We start from the raw sequence: 25902 nt of genomic DNA on the forward strand, positions 1-25902 counted from the left end.
TAGACCTTCGGGTCCATAGTTAGTAGCTAGATGGCTTCCGCTCTCTCGTTTGATTATCAATACAATGGTCTCTTGGAGATCCATATGATGTAACTCTTTTGCGGTGTGTTTGTTGGGATCCGATGAACTTTGAGTTTATGATCAGATCTATCTCTTTTTATATCCATGAAAGTATTTGAGTTTCTTCGATCTCTTTTATGCATGATTGCTTATAGCCTCGTATTTCTTCTCCGATATTTGGGTTTTGTTTGGCCAACTTGATCTATTTATCTTGCAATGGGAAGAGGTGCTTTGTAGTGGGTTCGATCTTACGGTGCTTGATCCAAGTGACAGAAGGGGAACCGACATGTATGTATCATTGCTACTAAGGATAAAACGATGGGGTCTATCTCTACATAGATAGATCTTGTCTACATCATGTCATCATTCTTATTGCATTACTCCGTTTCCCCATGAACGTAATACACTAGATGCATGCTGGATAGCGGTCGATGTGTGGAGTAATAGTAGTAGATGCGGGCAGGAGTCGGTCTACTAATCTTGGACGTGATTCCTATGTAATGATCATTGCCTGGATATCATCATGAGTATTTTAAGTTATATCAATTGCCCAACAGTAATTCGTTTACCCACCGTTTGTTATTTTTCTCGAGAGAAGCCACTAGTGAAACCCACGGCCCCAGGTCTCTTTCTCATATTATTTGCCTTCGCGGTCTATTTTATTTGCCTTTTATTTTCAGATCTATTAAACCAAAAATACAAAAAAATACCTTGCTGCAATTTATTTTATTTGACGTTCGATCTATCAATATTTACAACTCTCTCATGTTCGTTTGCCTATCTTAAGGCGCCGCTACCCGAAAGGGATTGACAACCCCTTTTACACGACGGGTTGCGAGGATTTGTTATTTGTGTGCAGGTGTTGTTTACGTTGTGTTGCGTGGTTCTCCTACTGGTTTGATAACCTTGGTTTCATATTTGAGGGAAATACCTACAGCCGCTGTGCTGCATCATCCCTTCCTCTTTGGGGAAATACCAACGTAGCTTCAAGCGACATCAGTGGCCAGCCTCCTCCCCTCCTCCTTTATATACGTGGGCAGGGCACCCCTTGGAGACACACCAATTGTTCTAAGCCGTGTGCGGCATCTCCCTCCATAGTTTACTCCTTCGGTCATATTCACGTAGTGCTTAGGCGAAGCCCTGCGTGGATCACATCACCATCACCACGCCGTCGTGCTGATGAAACTCTCCCTCGACCCTCTGCTGGATCAAGAGTTTGAGGGACGTCATCGAGCTGAACGTGTGCTGAACTCGGAGGTGTCGTGCATTTGGTACTAGATCGGTTGGATCGTGAAGACGTTCGACTACATCAACCGCGTTAACCTAACGCTTCCGCTTTCGGTCTACGAGGGTACGTGGACACACTCTCCCCCTCTCGTTGCTAAGCATCTCCTAGATAGATCTTGTGTGATCATAGGAATTTTTTTGAAATTGCATGCTACGTTCCCCAACAAAAATACCTTGCTGCAATTTATTTATCTTTACTTTATTTTACACTTTTACTTATCTTTTATATCAATCTCTATCAGATCTCACCCTTGCTAGTGACAGTGAAGGGATTGACAACCCCTTTTTCACGTTGTGTGCAAGTGTTTGTTAGTTTGTGCAGGTGCATATATTGGGGACTTGTGTGTTCCTCCTACTGGATTGATACCTTGGTTCTAAACTAAGGGAAATACTTATCTCTACTTTGCTGCATCACCCTTTCCTCTTCAGGGGAAAAATCAACGCAATCTCAAGAAGTAGTAGGAAGAATTTCTGACACTGTTGCCGGGGAGGATCTACATCAAGCCTACAAACTACCTATCGTAAACTCTCATCTCTTGCACTTACATTATTTGCCATTTGCCTCTCATTTTCCTCTCCCCCACTTCTAAAATGTTTTCAGAAAAACACAAAAATGTTTGCCTTCTTTTCAGTCCATCTTTTCATTTACTTTTTGCTTGCTTGTGTGCTAGATTGCTTGCTTTGCCACCATGTCTCAACCCAAAGGTCTTGATCTTTACTACAAAAAGTTGGAAGAAAATGAAAATATATAAAAAGTTTCATGTCTTTACAATTTGAGCATAATAGTTTATTTAGGAACGAACTTAAAGAAAAAATAAACTATGATTGAATATATCAATAAGGAGCTTGATGATGTTACTAAGGAAGTCTCTGGTCTTAAATCTCAACTTGCTCATATTGAAAATTTAGTAGGCCAAATTTCCGATAAGCAAACCACATTAATGAATAAGATGGCTCCTAAACCTGAATCTTAATTTGAATCTTGATGAAGATCTTAAAGTGATTGGTGTGACTCCTATTGAATCTTTGTTTGCTAATATAAAACTTGATAAAGAAGGGACTGGAGATGAGTCAACTTTAGCTAGAAGGCGTCCCAATAATTTGGAGGGTGAAGATCTTAATGAAAAAATTGATAAAAGTGGGATTGGCGAGGTCAAAACTTTAAGTAGTGATGAACCTACTCTTTTGGACTTCAAGGACTTTAATTGTGATAATTGTTCTTTGATTGATTGCATTTCCTTGTTGCAACCCATGCTTAATTCACCTCATTCTTATAATCAAAACAAGGCTTTTCCTAAACATATTGTTGATGCTATGATGAAATCTTTTGAATAAAACTTGGGTTGGAAGTTTAAATCCGTAGAAAGCTTTATGATGAATGGGAACCTACTATTAAAATTAATATTGAAGATTATGAGTGCAATGCTTTATGGGATTTGGGTGCTAGCATTTCAACTATTCCAAAAACTCTATGTGATGTGCCAAGTTTCCATAAACTTGATGATTGTTCTTTAAATTTGCACTTAGCGGATTCCACTATTAAGAAACCTATGAGAAGGATTAATGATGTTCTTATTGTTTCAAATAGGAATTATGTGCCCATAGATTTTATTGTCCTTGATATAGATTGCAATCCTTCATGCCCTATTATTCTTGATAGACCTTCCTTAGAACAATTGGTGCAATTATTGATATGAAAGAAGGAAACATTAGATTTCAATTTCTGTTAAGGAAGGGCACAGAACACTTTCCAAGAAATAAAATTAGGTTACCATAAGAATCTATTATGAGGGCTACTTATGGATTGAATACCAAAGATGACAACACCTAGATCTATGCATTATGCCTAGCTAGGGGCGTAAAACAATGGCGCTTGTTTGGAGGCAACCCAATTTTATTTTGTGTTTTTTTGTTTTTCCTTATGTTCTTGAATAACTATGTAATATTAATTCTGTAATAATTTTGTTTTAGTGTTTTAATTAGTGTTTGAGCCAAGTAAGACCTTTGGGATGATCTTGGGTGATACTTGATTTTGATTTTGCTGAAAAATAGAAACTTTTGCGCTCAGTGATGGAAATTTAGAAACTCACAGAAGCGTAATAAAATTCTGAATTTTCTACACGAGATTGATATACAAATCGCCTACGTTTTCCTAATTTTTTTTTAGAATTTTTGAGGTTACAGAAGTCTGGCTAAAGTCCATATTACTACAGATTGTTCTGTTTTTGATAGATTCTGCTTTCATTGTGTTGTTTGCTAATTTTGATGAATCTATGGGTAGTATCAGGGGGTATGAACCATGAATAAGTTAGAATACAGTATATATAACACCAATATAAAATTGGAATGAGTTTACAACAGTACCTAAAAGTGGTTATTTGCTTTGTTTCACTAGCGGATCTCACGAGTTTTCTGTTGAGTTTTGTGTTGTGAAGTTTTCAAGTTTTGGGTGAAGTTTCGATGGACTACGGAATAAGGAGTGGCAAGAGCCTAAGCTTGGGGATGCCCAAGGCATCCCAAGGTAATATTCAAGGACAACCAAGCATCTAAGCTTGGGGATGCCCCGGATGGCATCCCCTCTTTTGTCTTCAATCCATCGGTAAAATTACTTGAGGCTATACTTTTGTTCACCACATGATATGTGTTTTGCTTGGAGCATCTTGTATTATATGAGTCTTTGATTTTTATTTTTACACAATCATCCTTTCTGTAAACACTTTTTGAGAGGGACACACATTAATCGTGAATTTAATAGAATACTCTATGTGCTTCATTTATATCTTTTGAGCTAGGTAGTTCCTCTAGTGCTTCACTTATATCTTTTTAGAGCACGGCGATGGTTTTATTTTGAAGAAATTGATGAAATCTCATGCTTCACTTATATTATTTTTAGAGTCCTAAAAATAGTATGGCAATTTTCTTAGGTTATGAATTTGGTCCTAATATGATGGGTATTCAAGAAGGATGTAACAGAAACTTTCATGTAGATCATTTAATATATGAGAAGTTTGATTCCTTGCAATTGTTTTGAGATATAAAGATGGTGATATTAGAGTCATGCTAGATGGTAATTGTGGGTTAATAGAAATACTTGTGTTAAGGTTTGTGATTCCCGGAGCATGCACGTATGGTATTACGTTATGTGATGAAGTTGGAGCATGATTTATTATTGATTGTCCTTATGAGTGGCGGTCGGGGACGAGCGATGGTCTTTTCCTACCAATCTATCCCCCTAGGAGCATGCGTGTTAGTGCTTTGTTTAGAGGGCTAATAAATTTTTGCACTAAGTATGTGAGTTCTTTCTGACTAATGATGAGTCCATGGATTATACGCACTCTCACCCTTCCACCTTTGTTAGCCACTCTAGTACTGTGCAACTTTCGTCGGTGCATTAAACCACCTTATATCTTTCCTCAAAACAGCCACCATACCTACCTATTATGGCATTTCCATAGCCATTCCGAGATATATTGCCATGCAACTTCCATCGTTCCATTTATTATGACACATACCATCATTCTCATATTGCTTTGCATGATCATATAGTTGACATAGTATTTGTGGCGCCACCATTCATATTTTTTATACATGTCACGCTAGATCATTGCACATCCCGGTACACCACCGGAGGCATCCATATAGAGTCATATCCTTGTTCTAGTATCGAGTTGTAATTCTTGAGTTGTAAGTAAATAAAAGTGTGATGATAATCATTATTAGAGCATTATCCCATGTGAGGAAAGGATGGTGGAGACTATGATTCCCCCACAAGTCGGGATGAGACTCCAGACTTAAAATGAAAAGAGGCCAAAGAGCCAAATATGTAAAAAAATAAGAGGCCAAAGAGCCCAAAAGAAAAAAAGGAAAATGTGAGAAAAAGAGAGAAGGGACAATGTTACTATCCTTTTTCCACACTTGTGCTTCAAAATAGCACCATGTTCTTCATGATAGAGAGCATCTTATGTTGTCACTTTCATATATTACTAGTGGGAATTTTTCATTATAAGACTTGGCTTGTATATTCCAATGATGTGCTTCCGCAAATTGCCCTAGGTCTTCATGAGCAAGTGAGTTGGATGCACACCCACTTAGTTTTCTTTTGAGATTTCATACACTTATAGCTCTAGTGCATCTGTTGCATGGCAATCCCTACTCACTTGCGCCAATATCAATTAATGGGCATCTCCATAGCCTATTAATTTTCCTAGTTGGTGTGAGAATTTCTTTCTCCCTTTTGTCTACTACCACCTTCTATTCCACCCATAGTGCTATATCTGTGGCTCACGCTCATGTATTGTGTGAAAGTTGAAAAAGATTGAGAACACTAAATGTATGAAACAATTGCTTGGCTTGTCATCGGGGTTGTGCATAATAAATACTTTGTGTGATGAAGATAGAGCATGACAAGACTATATGATTTTGTAGGGGTAACTTTCTTTAGCCATGATTGCTTTATTAGTATGATTGAAGTATTATTTTTTTTGTCAATGTTAAACTTTTGTTTTGAATCTTATGGATCTGATTATTCATGACACGATAAGAAATATTACTTGATAAACATGTTAGGTAGCATTCCACATAAAAAATTTTGTTTTTATCATTTACCTACTCGAGGATGAGCAGGAATTAAGCTTGGGGATGCTTGATACGTCTCCAATGTATCTATAATTTTTTACTATTCCATGCTATTATATTATCCATCTTGGATGTTTTATATGCATTAATATGCTATTTTATATCATTTTTTGGGACTAACCTATTAACCTAGTGCCTAGTGTCAGTTGTTGTTTTTCCTTGTTTTTGTCTTTTACAGAAAATCAACACCAAACGGATTCCACACGGAACAAAACTTTTTGAGGATTTTTCTTGGACCAGAAGACAACCACGAAGCTTCGAGAGGAGGCCACGGGGGCCACAAGAGGGCCACAAGCCCTAGATGCGTACCCTAGGGGGCGAGCCCTCGGGCTTGTGGGCCCCTCGGGACTCCCCTAACCCTAATTCCAGCTCTATAAATACCCAAATATTCCCCGTATACCAGAGAACGCACCAAAAATACTTTTCCGCCGCTACATGCTTCTATTCTCATGAGATCCCATCTTGGGGCCTTTTCTGGCACTCTGCTGGAGGGGGATTCGATCACGAAGGGCCTCTACACCAAGCTTGTTGCCCTTCCGATGATGTGTGAGTAGTTTACCACAGACCTACGGGTCCATAGCTAGTAGCTCGACGACTTCTTCTCTCTCTCTCTTTGATCTTCGGTACAATGTTCTCCTCGATGTTCTTGGAGTTCTATTCGATGTAAACTTCTTTGCGGTGTGTTTGTTGAGATCCGATGAATTGTGGGTTTATGATCAGATTATCTATGAATATTATTTTAGTGTTCTCTTAACTCTTTTATGCATGATTAAGATAGCTTTGTATTTCTCGCTGATCCATTGATTTGGTTTGGCCAACTAGATTGATCTATCTTGCAATGGGAGAGGTGCTTTGTGATGGGTTTAGCCTTGCGGTGTCCTCACCCAGTGACAGTAGGGGTAGCGAGGCACGTATTTGTGTTGTTGCCATTAAGGATAAAAAGATGGGGTTTTTACCATATTGTTTGGATCTATCCCTCTACGTCATGTCATCTTGCTTAAGGTGTTACTCCGTTCTTGTTAACTTAATACACTAGATGCATGCTGGATAGCAGTCGATGTGTGGAGTAATAGTAGTAGATGCAAGCAGGAGTCGGCCTACTCATCACGGACGTGATTCCTATATTCATGATCATTACCTTGGATATCATCATAACTATGCACTTTTCTATTAATTGCTCAACCGTAAATTTTTTACCCAATGTATGCTTTCTTCAAGAGAGAAGCCTCTAATGAAAACTATGGCCCCCGAGTCTATTTTTATCATATTATTTTCAGATCTATAAAACCAAAAACCCAAAAATACCTTGTTGCAATTTATTTATCTTTACTTTATTTTACACGTTTACTTATCTTTTATATCAATCTCTATCAGATCTCACCCTTGCTAGTGACCGTGAAGGGATTGACAACCCCTTTTTCGCGTTGTGTGCAAGTATTTGTTAGCTTGTGCAGGTGCATATATTGGGGACTTGTGTGTTCCTTCTACTGGATTGATACCTTGCTTCTTAACTGAGGGAAATATTTATCTCTACTTTGCTGCATCACCCTTTCCTCTTCAAGGGAAAAAGCAATGCAAGCTCAAGAAGTAGCAATCACATGTACTTTATACTCCATCCCAAATTAATACAACACAAACAGGATGTATGGTTTTTATCTCTTAGGAGAGCCCGAACATGGATAAAAGTTTGTGTCCTTGTTATCATCATGTTAAGACTACTAGTTCGGGACCTCCAACCCGAGATCTGCCGGATTCGACCTTGACACACGCGGCATAAAATTCCTTTGAATCAAAGGAGCCCTATGAGAGGCTATAAAACCATTATCCAATCTACTCCCTCCGTTCCAAATTACTCATCGTAGAAATGGATGTATCTAGAACTAAAATACATCTAGATACATCCATTTCTGCGACGAGTAATTTGGAACGGATGGAGTAGTTGATAGTTGTAGCTTCATAATTTCATCCGTCTCATGCGGGAAGAAGGTGCTCCAGATTGTCCCTTCATCATTCCATTATGTTTGGGTTTGTCAGCTTTTGCACGCGCTTAAGTCCAAAACATCCTATTTTAGTAGCTTATGAATGTTTTCACACAATCAAGAATAAAAGAGAAGGTACAGAAGGTTTGTGCGCTATAAAACTTGATGTGCACAAAGCATATGACAGAGTTGAGTGTCCTTTCTTGAAAGAGATTATGTTGAGATTGGGTTTCCTCAAGAATGGGTGAATTTTATTATGCAATGCGTCTCAACGGTTGAATACAGAGTTAGTATTAATGCGGAGGAAAGTGAGAGTTTCAAGCCTACAAGGGGTTTGAGACAGGGAGACCCGTTGTCACCATACTTTTTATTGTTGTGTACTAAGGGTTTGGATGCTCTACTTACACATGAGGAGGAAAATGGAAAGATCTTAGGTGTAAGAGTGTGTGGAGACGCCCCACCGATAACAAATCTTCTCTTTGCGGATGATTCATTGATCCTTATGAAATCCAACCAACAAAGTGCCGAAGCTCTGAAAGCATAGCTAGATCTATACTGCGAGGCATCGGGACAATTGGTTAGCATTGAAAAATCCAGTATTTTCTTTAGTCCTAACATGAAGGTGGAGATTAGAGAACAATTGTGTACAACATTGAATATAATGACAGAGGCCCTCAGTGATAAATATCTAGGTTTGCCAGCAAATGTGGGAATAGATAAAACAGATTGTTTCCTATTTCTGATTGAGCGAATTGTTAAGAAAATTAGTGGCTCAAAGGAAAAGTTACTGTCTACCGAGGGAAAGGAGATCCTGATCAAGGTTGTGATCCAACACATACCCACCTGTGAAATGTCGGTCTTTAAAGTTCCTAAAAATATTTGTAAAGGAATCATTGACGTGATAGCGCATTTCTGGTGGGGATACGAGGAGAACCAGAAGAGGGTGCACTGGATGTCCTGGTGGAAAATGTGTGTACCTAAAAATCAAGGAGGGAAGGGATACTGTGATATTCACGGTTTCAACTTAGCGTTGCACGCTAAACAGGCATGGCATCTTCTAGACAATCTTGATTCATTGTGTGCTTCTATCCTAAGGGCAAAGTATTACCCCGATGGTGATTTGTTGAATGCTAAGCTAAGGAAATGCTCCTCCTTTACATGGCAAAGTATCATGGCAGGCACAAATACTCTGAAACGTGGTTATATTTGGCAAGTGGGGAATGGACATTATATCAATATTTGGGAAGATGCCTGGATCCCAAACTATGCCACTAGGAAAATTGTAACGCCTAAGGGGGGCATCTGTTAACTAAGGTAGGTGGTCACATTGATCCTGCTTCCAATAGTTGGGATGAAGACCTGATTAGACAAACTATGTGGCCAATCGATGTACAAAGGTTTCTTTCAATTCCTCTCCCGCAACATGATATGCCAGATTTCATTGCTTGGAATTATACGAAAATGTATATTCTCGGTTCGGTCAGCTTATTCTGTGGAGTGGGACCACCAGTATGGAAGCAAATTAAAACACTCTAAGGGGATGGGGTGAACCACGGTTAACCCTATTTGGAGTAAGATATGGAAGTTAGCATGTCCGGCAAAAGTAAAAAAAATTATATGGCGTATGCTACATGGAACACTCCTGTTCCGGGTTACGCTGGCTAATAGACATATGAAGGTATCACCCATCAGCCCCACTTGCTCTAAGTGTTTAGAAGATACAAATCATATGCTTTTATGTTGTAGTAAAACAAAGGAGGTCTGGAAAAGGTTGGGGACGAAAGATATTATTGATAAAGCTTGCGAGGTTGACCATGCTGGAGAGGTGGTGCTGGAGTACGTACTACTTCTGCCATATCAAGATTTGTGAATAATGGGTTACCGCAATGTGCATGAGATGATTGCTATCTCAGCATGGTATCGATGGTGGGAAATATGAAAGTTGGTGCACAAGGAGAAAACTCAAAATGCACTTCAGATTTCAATGGGGGTTCTTGCCCTTACCACAAACATTGTTAATGCATTATCCCCCCAGGATTCCATGAAAAAGGGGGTTGGTCTTGTCCTCCTAGAGTTTTCATGAAACTTCTTTTGACCATGACCTTCTTAGTGGTACGATGGGGCGGCCCTGAGAGATGGCAGAGGTAGGTTTATTGTTGGAGGGAATGGGAAGATAGACTATTGTGCGGATGTGCTGATGGCGGAAGTTGTAGCTCTCAAATTTGGTCTAACACTGGTGCAAAGGGAGGGATGTAATCACCTTATTATTAACTCGGGTAATCTAGAGGTGATTGATACTATGCATAATGGAGGGCAGTCAGCAAGAGCCGCGGCAGCAATCTTCGATGATTGTTTTCATTATGCATGTGATTTCATTACTAATAGTTTTGAACACTGTAATAGAGAAGCAAATAAAGTAGCTCATGAGCTTGCTAGATTAGCTAGATTTTCTTTGACTTCTGATTGGTTTGAGGAACCCTTAAATGAAATTGTAATGATCCTCACAAACGATGTTCTATTTATCTCAAATGAATAAAGTTTCCGGGTTTTCAAAATAAGTCGAGAACATCCCGACTTACCTGAGGTATTGTGAGTTGTGTCTCTTCATATACATTTATCACTCCATATGCAAACTTTCTCTCCTGATGAGTCCTCCACTCAAGCCTTGTTTACCGAAAGGGTTCCCCCCGCTTTATATTATAAAGCAACGATCACCACATACATCTGAGCGAGCTCGACAAACACACGCCACCACGACACACAACGAACATACCCAAGGCTAGATACAAAGGTGACGAGCACCATCACACCACTCGGACACAACCAAGAAAATAAAATATGAGCTACGAAGAACCACTTGGAGCCACCGAGGGGGTGAGATGAACAATGACGAAGCAAAGACTCCAAGACAGTCCCTCCCAGAAGGGTACGACCATGGATAGCCGCCACCGTCCGAACCGCAGATCAAGTTTTCACCCAGAGCGATGCAGGAGGATTGGCGCACCGCGATGGATCCTTCAAGAATAATACGACATCCACGGACACCGCCACCGACGGCGAAAAGGACTGAGCAAGTGATGAACCCTGGTGCTCACACCTCACCGACACACCCCTACTCCGCCAACCACCCGCAGCCACGTCCCCCGCGAAACCATGGCTGCCCGCCCGCACCTGAGACATAGGTTCCGCCCGCGAACGCCACGCCTCCCGCCGCCAGGGCCGCCGCCCAACATCTAGACACCCCCAAGACCATCCAAAGAGATCAACTTTGCACCAAATGAACACCACCAACCGACGAACCGCAGCATACGTCCTGCCTTGAACATCGTCGGAGCTGCGACAGCCAGCACGCGGCTAGGGAAAGGGGAAGGTGGGGGAACGGACGCATCCGAACCGGCACACCCCTGCACCAGTGACGGGGGCCCGAGCACGTCGGCACCACCCATCCCTCCAGCCAGCCTCCCCACCGAACACACCCCTGTGCTGCCCCTCCTCATCGGCCGACGCAGAACCGCGCAAGGCCACCGACGCAGACCCGACCACTAGCAAGGGGAACCCCAAGTACCGCCGCCGAACGCCAAGAATACTCACCGGGGAGCCCATCTGCCCTACCGCCTTCGTCCAGCCGGCAGGGCGCCTGGATCCCGACCAGCACGCCCACCTGCCACCACCGCTGCGCCACCACCACCACCAGCCGAGGCCACAGTAGGGGTGGACGCTCGCAGCCCGCGTCGTCCGCGGTCCTCGTTGGCTGGGCCCAGATATGGCCAACCGGCACCGCCGGAGCCCACCGTGCACCACCTCCGCTGCAGCCCCTTCACGCCACCGCCCACAACTCGTGTCGCCCGCCGCCAGCTGCTGTCGCCGCCCGACTCGGGGTCCCGCGCCTGCCGGACCAAGAGGGGGAAAGAGAGGGCCCCGCCGTCGCCAGCACTGGCCGGGCTTCACCCGCCAGTACGTCGAGGCGGCAACGAGGGGAGGGAGGCTCGAGGAGGGGGGGGGGGGGCTGGAGGCGGCGCTAGGGTTTTCCCCCGAGCGCTCGCGGGAGGGGGGAGGGGGGCTCAAGCCTTGTTTAGCCGATCATTGTCCCTTCATCCCATTGTAGTTGTGTTTATCAGTATTTGCACCCACTTAAGTCGAGAACATCTTGACTTACCCGAGATATTGTGAGTTGAGTCTCTTCATATACAATTATCACTCCATATACAAACTTTCTCTCCGGATGAGTCCTCCACTCAAGCCTTGTTTAGCCGATCCGAACCATGCTCGATGTCCTACCAAGTTGGTTAACTAGTCCTTGGAAATAGTTGGAAATACAGTATTAATGATGTATCCATTTGGGTAACACCTGGCCCTTAGCAGCCGAGCACAGGCTCTGGCATAGAAACCAAATTCCATGCTAGCCGAGTATTTGATCAATCGACTCGTATAGAAAAATGCTCCGTTTGCCATTAAAACCTTTGAAAGTTATTAGGGGTCAATTGTGGGCAGCATGAATGCTACCACAATAGGGCAGTACCTAAGCATATAGTAGGACGACTGGACGACACAAACTGATCATAACCCCTAGATAAACAGTGACTCAGCACTACAAACTTTGATAATCTCACATATCCCCTGCCTAGATTAAGAAACATCATACATATAGTTTGATAGTAGCGCCCTACCGAACTTGATAAGATGCAAAGTATTTCTCCATTTCTTCTTGAAAGGAACAGATCTCTTCATTTTGGCAATAAATCGATAGTGCATGACACTTGTACAGAAATGAAGCTAGTGCATGACACTAGTACAGAACTATGCATACAGCACGCCTAGGCCTTTTTGAAGGTTAAAAAAGATCAGTTTCACACAGAAATCACTAACAATAGGTCTCAACTGATGAACAAGACACTCAAGACTCGGCAACATGGAGACCACAGCTTCTACTCATGCCCCTCGCCAAAAAAGGGGAAAGAAAAAAGCCTATGCTCATGCTTGCAAGTGCAAGCATTGTCGTGCAATAAAAAATAATTATGTTTCTTATCTTAGCTATTGCGCTGCTGACAAAAACAAAGCACAAGATTCCCTTGGTGGCTGTCATGAATTTGTTTGTTTATTTTTACTATATATATAAATAGAAGCACAAAGAAACTGCTGACAAAACTAGTGACGACGATAATCAATATGCAGTACGTTTAGTTTAGTGGGGAGTTTTGTCCCGTCTGGTTGCTTGTCAAGATAATGCGTTCCATCTGATTCCTGATACAGAAATGGTCAGATTAGGGACCATACACTATACATTATACTAGTACATATATACAATGTGCCAACTGCAGCCTTGCGTCACTGTTCTGGAGTGGAGCCAGGTAGTATATGCTATGCTTCTGTATACGATGGACGATTCGTCAACATGGTCAAAGTAAAGAGGACTCAGATTTCTTACCAACCAGATCACTGATCGTTAAAAGGGGTAACTGACGTTGCCCTCTGACCTTTCTATCATTGCATGCAGATCCTTTTTGTGGTAAACTCTACCAGTTAAGTGAGGCATATAGCCTCCTTATGTACTCCTCATGCCATTCTAATTTATTCACCTATTCAAAGGAATGGTTATCCTGAACAAAAGACTAATTAACAGAGCAACCTTAAAAAAACTTAGCAAAGTTGATAATGTATATATCAATGTTGGTCCAAGGGCTTCATATTTGAAATTGGAGCTATGATGCTTTATGTCGTCAGATAAAAAATAAAAATAAAAAAAATGTTGGTCCAAGAGCTTCTTCTATTCCGCTCTGCGTGGCTGCGTCCACAACCACATATAGCCCATCCTTTACCAGGCATTCCACTCAATCTAAATGCTGTTATGACACATCACCCGGGGTTTAGTTTTCTTGGATTACGAAGCTGCCAAGAAGTTTCCTCGTGGTTTAACCAAACACTTGGAATTTGAAAATACGACTTGATGATGTATTACCAATGTTGGTCCAAGGTCTACTGTGAGCCTCATCAGAAACCTAAATCGACGCCTCAAGGCTGCAGCTGTACCTCATAAAATTGATTATAGAGCAATCAACACCACCTTATGAAAGTTCAGAACAACGCCGCATGAGATTGTGTAAATTTGCTTCTTTGGTTATCTTATTACTTTCTTCTTCTCGATCTTGTCACAGGGAAACAAGTAATGCCAATCTTCACCATCTAGGGCACATTTCTGTAGTTTCCTCGTCTACACATCTCTATTTTCAGAACTTGGTCAGTAGAATTAGACATGGCGGCGACAGTAGAGAGCCAGTTATGTACATCATCCATTGTTCCTCCTTGGTAATGTTTAGAGTTTGTTAGATCAGGTAAGAATCAGCTTCACCGTTTGCTAGTACGTCGGCTTACACCGAACTGGTAGTCATCATCGAGGTCATCCATGTCAGAATCCATTTCATCGAGAATCGATTGGTTCAACTTCTTCCTGGACACCCTCCTGTGCTTTTTGAGTTGAAGGCGAGGCTCCGCTTGCTTCACACCCATGGTACCTGTTTTATACCTGAAGCAAGATGGGTATGCTTGCATTGTTAACACACACAAAGTTCAGCATCCATCAAAAAGAGTAGGTGCTTTGATACGCAGGAACTGATCTAAAGAAAGGATGCCAATCTGTCAAATATGACTCTCTATAGAGTAGATTATTATATATCTAGGCCACCATGTGCATGGGCCAATGAAACACTAACCCAAGAAAAAGTTATAATAGAAAACCCTTATGAATAGGCATGGTACAATTACTTAACCTTTCCCAAAGCATTAAAGTAAGGCAGGCAGTGGAAATATAGCATGAGCTAGTCTTGATTCCCTAAATGGGTAGATATTTTTAGACAAAGTGCACCGAGGCTGGGGACAGTTGTAGCGAAATGGAGAAAGTAATTTGTATGGAACCTAAGAAAATTAAATAACCACATGATTCTGCACCAGAAAATTTCCGAATATAAGGATCATTTATGTATGAATAAAAGCAACTGCTGTCACCACAATCATGGAAAGACCGGCATATGCTAAGCAGATCAGTGCTAAATAGGTAACCTAGGGCCTACTGCCATAAGGTAGATTCCATTCACCATAATGCATTTCACCTTGCCAAACTATGAAAAAACTAACCTGTCTTCCAAACATTTGGCTTTATTTTGTTGATAGCTTATAGCTTAGAGAATATTTGCTAGAAATCTTTTAAAAAACAGAAACCACAGTACTAGAAATAGAGAAGAAAAGGCATATGTATCTGGTGTTGGTGTGCATTAGTGATTCTCATAAAGGAAACGTTTACGGCTTACCTGACATCACCTTCTCTTTTAGTTCCAAATGTTCGTAACTGGAAGGATTCTCTAATTTTGATCTCATCAAGCAACTGCAGATAGTGTGGATATCTTTCCCAGTCACCTTTGACAACACAGCCATGTTCACCAAGGTGAACACAGTCATTAAATAAGCACCCGGAGGACTCATTTTCTTCTAGCATCTTTCTTATCTGGATACAAAATCAATAACACAATTATGCAAATGTCATAACAAATTAAACTACAACCATAACAGAGTCAACTTGCTCATGCACAGAAGCTCTAACCAAATAGAGCATCAAGTGAACAAACCTCAGGGAAAGTTTCTGCAAGACCCCTTTTGGTCACTTTCATCAGGCTAGGCTGGTTAAATCCAGGAGTATCAGCAAGAAAACCTCCATCAACTATCGGAAGTAATGAAACATGACGTGTGGTATGCTTTCCTTTGCCGCTTTTCTTGGACACGGTACCAACGCGTTGTTCACCAAACCATTTACTATTCTGGAAAAGAATGTGCACAAGCAAGGGACTTCAGTGTCCACATAGAAAAAGGTTTCTACACTTGCTAAAGTTTACTGGAAAAAGATTGAGAAACTTCACGACGATGGGAAAAATGAAAAAAGCATGTCAAGCTATACAATATCTGAGGTAAAAGGAAAAAAGACTACTGCATCCACATAAAGAAACAGACAACAATGCATACTTGCTCCATCGTCTCCTATTGTGTAAGGCAAACCAACTTGGGACCACATAAAAAATACATTTTGAATTAGTCCTGAATACCATATCAGAGGCAACACATCAGTTCAGTAAATCCAATCGGCAATATCTCAATATCAAGCATAGCTAACAAATTGAGTTTCTTTTTGAGATAAAGATAGCATTATTCCTGATAAATTGACCCAACCTTAGTAAACAGTGGTACGTTTATATCCGTAAATAAACATTCTGCCAAGAAAAAGGGCTACATTTTAGAGGAAAACTAACAAAACAAGAAATTATGAAATTCTCATAATGGATTATGTACGGCATTGAAAGGTTCAGAATGGGCGAGAATTTGAAGTAGGAAAATAATATCGCCGTATGTTTGCCTGATGAGATGGAACAATTCAGGAAGACAAGCCATGTGGAACAGGATGTGCCATTGGCAACCCGATCAGGCATGAGCGGGGCCATGCGGCTGGGGCAAAATGCAACAAAAACTAAAAACACGTGTGATAAGTGAAATTATTGGTTAAACCTTTCGTTGTATGAAACTGATGACGATATGCCTGGGGTTAAATGCAATTTGAAATTATATAACAGTCACCTGTTCAAGAAGTTGATGTATTGGATCTTCCTCTGAAATGTTTTGGTTGCATCTCAAGGCATTAATAAGACTGGACTTCCCAACACCGCTTGGACCAACAACTACAGTTGTCTGTCCCTCCAGCATCTCTTCAAGAGCTGATAATCCAGATCTCTGATCAACACTTAGAAAGAGTGGATCATAGCCCCAGCTCTTCAACCTGTCCCTCCAGTAGGAGATGATCTGCAGAAAACGGAGTTATAAATTATCAGGTCAACCACACAAATATAAACTCAGGTAAACAATGTGAAACAAATACACTAAATAATAAACAGTGTGCAATTGCACATTCTAATTGCTCAAACTCATGCTTGGAACCATGTCTTTTATTTTTCTAGTTTTGAACCTTGAGGATGTATTTTGTTTTTGTTCCGTTATATCTTGATGGTGGAACCCGATCCGTTCTTTGGATCGAATGGAAAGAAAATTGCTCAAACTCGCACCTCAGCGAGGGAAACCAAAAGTGTGAATGTATGATGCTTATCTTTTACAAAACAATGATGCCCATATGGTGGGTATGTATCAAATGCCGGTTCTTTCATATTTTATACATTTCTTTCCCTAATAATAAAGCACGGATTGACTTTGTCGGGTTCACCGTCACAATACGCTTCTTCCCGTGATTTTACGCTTTCAGTTTGAATTTTAAAAACATATTCAAGGTGGTACTAAATTTTATAATTTCCATCCGTCCGTCCGTCTTGACTTGTTCGTACGTCAGCTTTTCTCTCGCGTCCTCAAATATCAAATTCAATCTAGGCAGCCCATTATTCTGGTCCACCAAGCCCAACAAAAAAATAGAAATCAGAGAGCTAAGACGAGGGCGGACTCTCGATCAGTTTGGAGTTTTCCCTTGACCCTCCCATAAATATCGGCTCAAGATTCAGGAAAGAGGGAAGGGGAGGTGGATCCCGTGGAGGTGGAAGGAGCCGGTTGACGGCCGATCCGACGGGGCACTTCATCTCGACCATGAGGCCGCGGTAGTATACGGTCACGCACATCAGCCATCTCATCAAGCGAGGACGCGGGGGCGCTGCCATCGCTGCTTTTGAGAACCCACCGGTCCAGCGGACAGCCATGGTCGATTGGAGCTGCTAAGACGGCGGCGGCGCAGGTGCGCAGCCCCAATTTGAGGTGTGGTGGCTCGTGTCAAGGAGCCAACCATGATTCAGAAGGAACGATTTGATTATCTTCTCATGTACGTGAATAATACGCTCTGATCAGCACACAATTGAAACTTTGAGATCGATCAAACGCCATTGGCCGAAGTTGCTCGTTCAGTTGGTTCGTCAATTGGTCCTTCTGACCGCCAACAATACGGCCATACGAGATCATGATCCACCACTGATCCGCTGCTCTGGCTACCGTTCATCGTCGAGCGCCTGCACCGTTCCCGCACCGCCCTCCGCCCATACTGTACTCACAAATCACCATGTCGTCTTCCTTGACTGGAAACTCCAGGAAAGATCGCTTTATCATATTGAAGCACCGCGGCCGCTGCCGCTATAACCAACGCCACAAGTAATATCTGGGTGATCAGGGCACCGATGATTAGCTGGATGCATGCTTATCAACTGAAGCCAAGCAGCTAGATGCTTGTGCGGGTGATTACTGCAGGCGGACCGAGATAAAATACTAACAACTCCGAGCACGTCACGTCCTCAGGTGCGTCCCTATGCATATGTCATTATGTGCATGAAGCAAATAGCTAGATGCAGTATTGGCATTAACTGAACTGAATTAGACTTCAAGATATTTTTTATTTTCTATTAGTGCCACATCTGTCACAATTTATATCCACAATTACTCACGCTTATCGTCGTCTCCATAAAAAACTCAAGGTCTATCCGAAGTAAATATATTTGTCGCTGCATTACTTAGAGCCAATAATACATGTACATGTGTTTTTCAACTATTTAGAGATCTAGATCTAGATACTATGTGATAGTATATCATTATTGCAAAAAGGTTTGCTTCCACTGAGCATGTATGAGTATGCGCAGATAATTTCACACTTTGAAGGAAGTTTAGTTTTCAGACCTAAATTAAGTTTATTTCGATCCAAATCCAACAATAAAATTTGGATAATTTCTCAATGTTATCTACAATGAGTGGCATGTATTTATACCATGACTAATCAACTTGATCAATAATGTATTTTTGTATTTTTGCAGTTCCTTTTTTTGCGGGAGAAGGAACTTTCATTAATCAAACGAGATGATTACATTTAGACTTAACTATGCTAGTATCTCTTCGGGGAAGTTTCAAAGCCAACACACAGTTCGTTGTTGCACCCGTCCCATACAAGCAAGGGTGTGGCTAGCAGCATTAGCTTGTCGAGTGATCTTAAGTAGACTAATGTTCCTCCTGCATATGTATTTTTGTGGTTCATATATGGTGAAAACTTTATATGTCAGCTTTCACATACACATATCTGAGTAATACCACCTCCGATCCATATCGCAGTCTTGAACTAAACCCAGTTTAGAACTGCGACACTTATTGCGACACTTATTTTATTTTAGATAGGAGGGGGTATCATTTTTTATTTGTTTTTCAAGGATGAGTGTTGCATCTTAATAGTAGCATGGCTGCCGAATGACCAACAATTTTACACCAAAGGAAAGATAAGTCGAGGCATAGTTCAATACTGCACCACAGGAGGTAAACTGTCAAATACCATATGAATTGTCAAATTCATTTTGTACCCGTTGCAACGCACGGGCTCTTTTGCTAGTAATTAAAAGATTAGCTAACTTGAATTTGAATGTTTGACCAATGACAGCACGGAGACTAGTGGCCATATATAATTGGTGTTTATCAAAAGGAGTGTGATCCCAAGGATGTACCAATCAAATTCGTTGTGTGCTGTATGTACCAGGGAACTATGCCAACTCACGTATTACTGTTTATATATCTGGCTATTGCTCAGGTTACCTCTTAGGCTGAATTAGGTCTTTGTTGAGAGGTAAATCCCTTTGATATAACTCAAATGGAATGCCTTTGCTTCATCCTATGAGTAAAAACATATGAATGTGTACATCCGGCCCACAAGAGATTCGACTGTAGTGCTAGATCACCATCGTGCATGGCCCACAAGAACGCGAAAAGAAATCTGTTTTTAGATAAGCCGAGAGCGGCATGTGCGACAGCCCAAGGTTCGTCGGTAGTTCTGGGAGATATTAACTCAAAACACGGCCAAAACAAGCAACTCAAACTTTAAACAGAAGAATGACGGGAAAGTTCTGTCCCACCGAGGATCTTATGCCCGACATCCACCTTAATGGGAGAGCCTACGCATGGTCAATGATCAAGAAAACACCATCCTTCGCAAGCTGGGCAAATTTTAGTCTCGGTCGAATGGCATAACTTGTTCTCAGGTCATCCTCTACTGCTCGCGATGGCACCAAAGTTTAAGAAAAGTAAACACTTCCACTTTGAGTCCTTCTGGCTCACAACGGATGGTTCGGCTGAGAGGTCGTTGACAGCTCTGGGATCCAGTGGCCCTTGATCCCATCCTGAGACTCAACACCAAGTTGAGGCTGCTGAAGCGCGTGTAAAGTGGGAATTGGGATGCGTTAGCGAGCAGATTTTGCTGGCCAAGACGCTGATTCTCCTCCCAGACAAATATGGCAGTTTACCAAAATTGCTGGCATCAAAATAACTAAATAAGCACGACATGGTGGCATTTTTTAGCATCTCTACACTCCAAGTGGAAGAGGTATTGAAATCCTAAACTGGGCACATTTGGTCCACCTTCGCAAGCAAGCAACCTGATGCAGGGGAGGACAAAGATTATACAGACCCATAAGCCCTGTCCACAGTTTCACGAAGATCCTCTCCAAAGTCATGGCAATAAGACTCGCACCTCCTCCCTCGGATTTGTCCATCAATCAAGGAACCTTCATCAAGAAATGTTCCATACATGACAATTTCATGCTGGTATGGCAGACCGCCTGATCATTTCATCAACAACAAAAATTATACCACCTTGTGAAGCTTGACATGGATCGAGCTTTTGACCCGGTTGCATGGCCCTTCCGGTTTGAAGTGTTAAGGCGCAAGGGTTTCGATGATCAATGTTGTGGCTGGCATGCTATCTACCACTCTTTCCACTGCATCAACACGCATTTTGCTCAACGGCTCTCCGGGTCCTAAATTCACTAGATGCCTTGGCCAAGGAAACGCGCTTTCCCCGCTCTTTTCATCATTTTCATGGATATCTTGCTTTTCACAATGTGAAGGCCTGAGTGCTGGAGTTTATTTTCCCCTATAGGCAGAGAGAACATTCAGAGTATGTCCATCTACATAGATGATGTCATCATGTTCATAAAGTCTCTGAGTGAGGAGCTTCACGCAATCAAATCCATGATGCGCGTTCTTGCCTATCAAATGCGACGATGGTGATGCTGCTCTAACTAAGGCCATGATTGACTGCGGAGAAGTCTCTCCCAGTGAAATACCTTGGACTACCCCTCTCAATTAGGAAGCGAACAATGGAGACTTAAACGAGCTATGCCACCCCCAATCACCAACTCATGATCCTAGACCCCCCGGCGTAGGTTTATCAAGGTGATTGACAAACTTTGACGTGCTACATTCAAATAAGCTCAGTGACTTTTAAGGTTGATTTTGAGAAGGCATATGACAAGGTTAATTGGTCTTTTCTTCAACAACCTTCGCATGAAAGGGTTCACACTACAGTGGTGCTACTAGATTGCAAAGTTCGTAGAATGAGAGAGAACTCGAAAGGGGGTCTTAGACAGGGGGAATCCCGTGACTCCAAACCTTCTCAACATTGTTGCCAGCATGTTGGCCATTCTCATTGCAATGGCAAATGAGGATAGCCAAGTAATGAGGATAGCCATGTGGGTGGCCTTAGGGCATCTCCAAAGCAAACCCTCAAACCTCTTGCAAGCGTCCGGACCAAGCTGTCCAGACGCAGTTTGCCATCCAACGCCATCCCGCATCGGTTCGCGGACCAATCCGGGCGTTCTAAATTTGGATCACCGCCACGTAGGACTCTGATACCCCCGGCCCACACAAAACCCCGCCCGGACCCCGCTCTCCATCCTTTCCTCTTTCTCTACATCCGCTTCCTCCCTCGCCGACGCCACCGCTCTACCACCCCGGACGCCTGCCAAGCCCTTCCCGGATGCCCGCGACCTCCACCGCTCCACCCGGTCGCCATGCCGCTTGTCCTCCGCCACCAATCCACACCTCTCATCTGCCCGCCGCGCAGGTACCATCCGCCCGTACGGGGGGTCACCATGCCCGGCAAGTGTTTGGTGAAATTCCCGTGCTGAAATTTTTTGTCCCTTCTTTGAAGCAATGGATCCGGACATGGAGAGTGCATATAAGAGCACTACATTGAGTTGTTCGACGAGGACTATGCGGATGAAACACCGATGATGCATGCGGTCCTTGCAGACACGGAGCGTGCGGAAGAGCATGTTCTTAATTTGAAGGGATCGGTCAAGGGTCACCAAATGCTGAATCGGAACAGGCCATTTGACGCTGATGGACGACTACTTTGCCCCTGATGCCCTATTCGTGGACAATTTTTGCTGGCGCTTTCAGATTTGAAAAAAATGTCTTTAGTCGCCTCTACAATGGCGTCCAGTCCTACGATGACTACTTCATCTTGAAGAAGGATGTCGTATGACGGATACCGTGTCTGTTTTGGGGGTCAGCGTTGGAGATGCCCTTACTCCGTAGCTAGTGGATGGAGGTGTGTACACACTTCAGTATGCAGGTGACGCTATTATTTTCAAGGAACATGACATGAAGAAAGCAGCCATGAAGGTCATTCTTTGTTCGAGCAACTTTCAAACCTCAAAATCAAATTACATAAGAGTTAAATATTCTACTCTGGTTAGGCCAAGCAGGGCAAAGATCAATACAAACAACTTTTTGGCTGTGAGGCATGATCCTTTATGTTCCGATACCTCGGGATCCCTATTCAATATCGCAAGCTCCCGAATAAGGAATGAAAGAGGATTGACAACCGGTTAGTGAACAAGTGGAGTATCATTTGTGGACCAAAAGATCCAGGAGGCCTTGGGGTGGATGATCTTAAGATCAAAAATAAATGCTTGCTGAGCAAATGGTTGTTCAAGTTGTTAAATGAGGATGGAGTGTGGCAAGAGTTGCTGAAATAAATATCTACATTCTAAAACTCATCACAAATGACAGTCAAACCCACTGATTCTTCCTTCGGGGAGGGCCTTTTGAGAGTCAAAGAGGACTTCTTCAGCAAAGGTGCGTTCATTGTCGAAGCCGGTACTCACACCAGTTTTGGGAAGATTCCTGGCTCGAAAGATACTCCTCTGAGCCGCAATGCCCAAATCTTTACAATATAGTACATGGGAAACATCCTTCCATGGCAAATGTTTTGACCAGGAATCCGCTGAATATTAATTTTCATCAGATACTTACCAGTGATAAATGGATAGTCTGGTTACATCTGGTCCAGCGCTTGATGGATATCAAGCTGACTCATGACCAGGATGTTTTCCGGTGGAAACTCCATGCTTTCGGTCTTCTCGGTTCAGAATCTATGTATGCCGACATGGTAAACGAGAATCACAGAGGTGTAATGCTAACTAATGACAACTGACCTAAGAGCGATTGGAATGGTAGCAAGAAGTGTTGTTTTTGTGATAAGGGTAGACGATTCAACACTTAATTCTCTCGTGTTCTTTTGCACATTTGTTACGGGGAACTGTTTATGTGGCTTTCAACCTGCCTCCGCCAACCAGTATCTTGAATATGTTTGGGAATAGGTTGGCGGGAGCGGAGTAGCAGCTAAAGGCTTGAACCTGGTGGGCGTGTGCGCCTTGTGTTGGACTATTGGGAATTGTCATGATGATATTGTTTTCAACAAAAATAGAGTTTCCAACTATTTGCAGGTTATCCACAAGGATGCTCATTGGGTCCATACATGGTGCTTACTTCAGCATGCGGAGGCGCAGGAGTGTCTGGGTAAAGCCACTTGGAGATGGTCACACGGGCCATGTTCAACCAATATGGATGGCGGTCTAGAAATAGGAATAGTGATGCACAAGTACTACATTTAATATCTCTTGCTGTTGTCATAGCCCATTATCAAACTTATTTATCACTTTTTGTGTTGGATTGAGAGCTTCACAATAAATATGGCTATGTGCATCAATCAATGCAGAGGATGGATCTTCCTCCTTTTCAAAAAAAAAACATCTCAGGCAGGAACTGCCCTGTCAATTGGTCTCGGGTCTGCCGGCCAAAAAGTGCCAGTGTTCTTGGTGTTCCTGATCTTAAGGTCACCAGGTTGGCGCTGACGACTCACTGGTTCTGGATGCAGCACACCACTGAAAACCGGGGTTGGCATGGTTTAGAAATTCCCCATAATAATACTGAACTTCCAATCTTCAAAGCTGCTGCCCAGATTCATATTGGCAATGCAAAGAACAACCTTTTCTTGAAAGATCATTGGCTTATGGAGTATCACCAGCATCCTGTGGAGTATTGTCCTGAACTGGCACAGCTTTATTTGTTTGCAGCCACACATTTAAGCGTCCCTGGACGTTTGGTGGTCCAACTCCAGAAACAAACTTCCTAAGGCCAAGAGGAAGGGATTCGACAGTCTGGTTGTACTCCTCTTCTGGACAACTAACCTTCAATAATGCAGCAAAATCCATCCATGATCTCTTCTGGGATGTACTTGCAGATTAAGGTCTTGGAGTTCGGCTGCCGCAAAGGAGCTTAGCTCTGTTCCCTCCAAATTCTTGCGTTTCAAAGGGTGATAGAGAGATATTGTTGACTGTTGACAGAATATGTTGGTCTTGCCAGCAACTGAACTATTTTCATGCGAAGAGCACCGAATTGCAATGAAGGTTGTCTCAGTAAAGTGTAAGTTTGTGCCGAATGAGCCATTGATCGAATCAATGAAGTGGCTACTATGCGAAGCTCAACTACGCATCAAACTCCGCCACAATAATCATGACTTGTGCTATGCTGCTTCTCACTATTAGATAATCTAAACTCCAATTACCCCGTTGTATAGAGGAATACTTTATCAGCAGAACTTCTACTCTTTATCAATCTAGACTAGATGAAAGCAATTATGCTACGATAGGATTGAAATAAAAAATAAGAATATGTCTTGTTGGTAACCTAATGACCCAATTCTGGCTCCGACCGAGTATACCTGATCGTCCACGAGCTCGACCTTGTTGAAGGCAAGCACGAAGGGTATCCCTGTGGACTCGGCCTCGACGAGGAACCTGGTGAGCGTGGCGGGCTCAGGCTGCGGCTGGTCCAGCGAGAAGAGCACAACGAGACGGTCGACGTTGGCGACCGGCGGATCGACCACCTCGCTCCGGCGCTCAAAGACGTCCTCGATCATCCCGCGGCGGTCGGTCCAGTCGACGGCCCCGACGAGCACCCTGTCCCCGACGAGCACGCGGCGGCGGATCTTCTTGAGCAGCGCGCGGACGACGCAGAGAAGGTCTGTCCCTTGGTGTTGCTCGAGCCCCGGGGCGGTGGAGCTGACGATGACGCGCATGAAATTGGCCTGGGAAGCCGCGACGAGGCCCGTGGCCTGGTTCGGGAGGAGCGCATCGGGGGGCGGCGGGGGGAGAGAGGCGGCCGACACCGCGGGGGGGAGGCGCGGATGGCGGGAGGCACGGTGAAGGAGGCGGAGGCTTTGGGGAAGGGGAAGCGGGAGCGGGAAGCGGAGGTGGGGCAGTGTGGCCGTGGAGGGGGGTGGGAGGAGCGGCATTTCGGTGGAGCGGAACTGGATAGCGGAGTGCACACTCCAAGCCTATCCTCTACCTCTATAGTGCCGTCCTACTTGACTCGACCGTTTGAACTACTTAATCTTGGCTTCAGTAGTCTGGACTAATTGAATTTTTCAGTTTTGTCTCAAATCAAGATGAAGAGTGGGGGAGTTCGAACTAGTACTATATGCCTCGTCCACATTCCTACACTCCATACTTCCTCCTCCGCCCTTGGTTCTCACTCCTGGTCCCTGAATGCCACGACCGCACCCACCTCCTACGCCCCCGGGCCTTATCGGACCACTGTCAGGACTCCATGCTACCGTCGTCGGATCCCTACACCGCCCTAGTACACATCCTCCCCCCTCCCCCATCGATGTCGTCTATGCCAAACATGATGCATGGCAAGTGTTCAGTGAAATGTCGTAGTGATTTCTTACAATTTTGTTGTTTGGTTTCAGAGAAATCCAGTGGATTGAGTAATTCTACAATTTATGAGTAATGCATCATCGGATTCATAATCAAGAAAC

General features: G+C 43.1%; 1 protein-coding gene across 1 annotated transcript; it reads right to left on the minus strand.

Annotated features, from left to right (window-relative positions):
• Positions 1-14049: 14049 nt before the first annotated feature.
• On the minus strand, positions 14050-25395 carry LOC125537761 (small ribosomal subunit biogenesis GTPase RsgA 1, mitochondrial). The gene is made up of 5 exons (XM_048701079.2): positions 24802-25395; positions 16575-16796; positions 15578-15766; positions 15263-15456; positions 14050-14481 (listed from the first exon to the last, which is right to left on the minus strand). The coding sequence occupies exons 1-5, from the start codon at positions 25372-25374 to the stop codon at positions 14304-14306; spliced, it is 1356 nt and encodes a 451-aa protein (XP_048557036.2). The 5' UTR covers positions 25375-25395; the 3' UTR covers positions 14050-14303.
• Positions 25396-25902: the final 507 nt, after the last annotated feature.

The sequence above is a fragment of the Triticum urartu genome, chromosome 2A, assembly GCF_056163025.1.
Source record: "Triticum urartu cultivar PI428250 chromosome 2A, HENAU_Tu73, whole genome shotgun sequence".
Classification (NCBI taxonomy): Eukaryota; Viridiplantae; Streptophyta; class Magnoliopsida; order Poales; family Poaceae; genus Triticum; species Triticum urartu.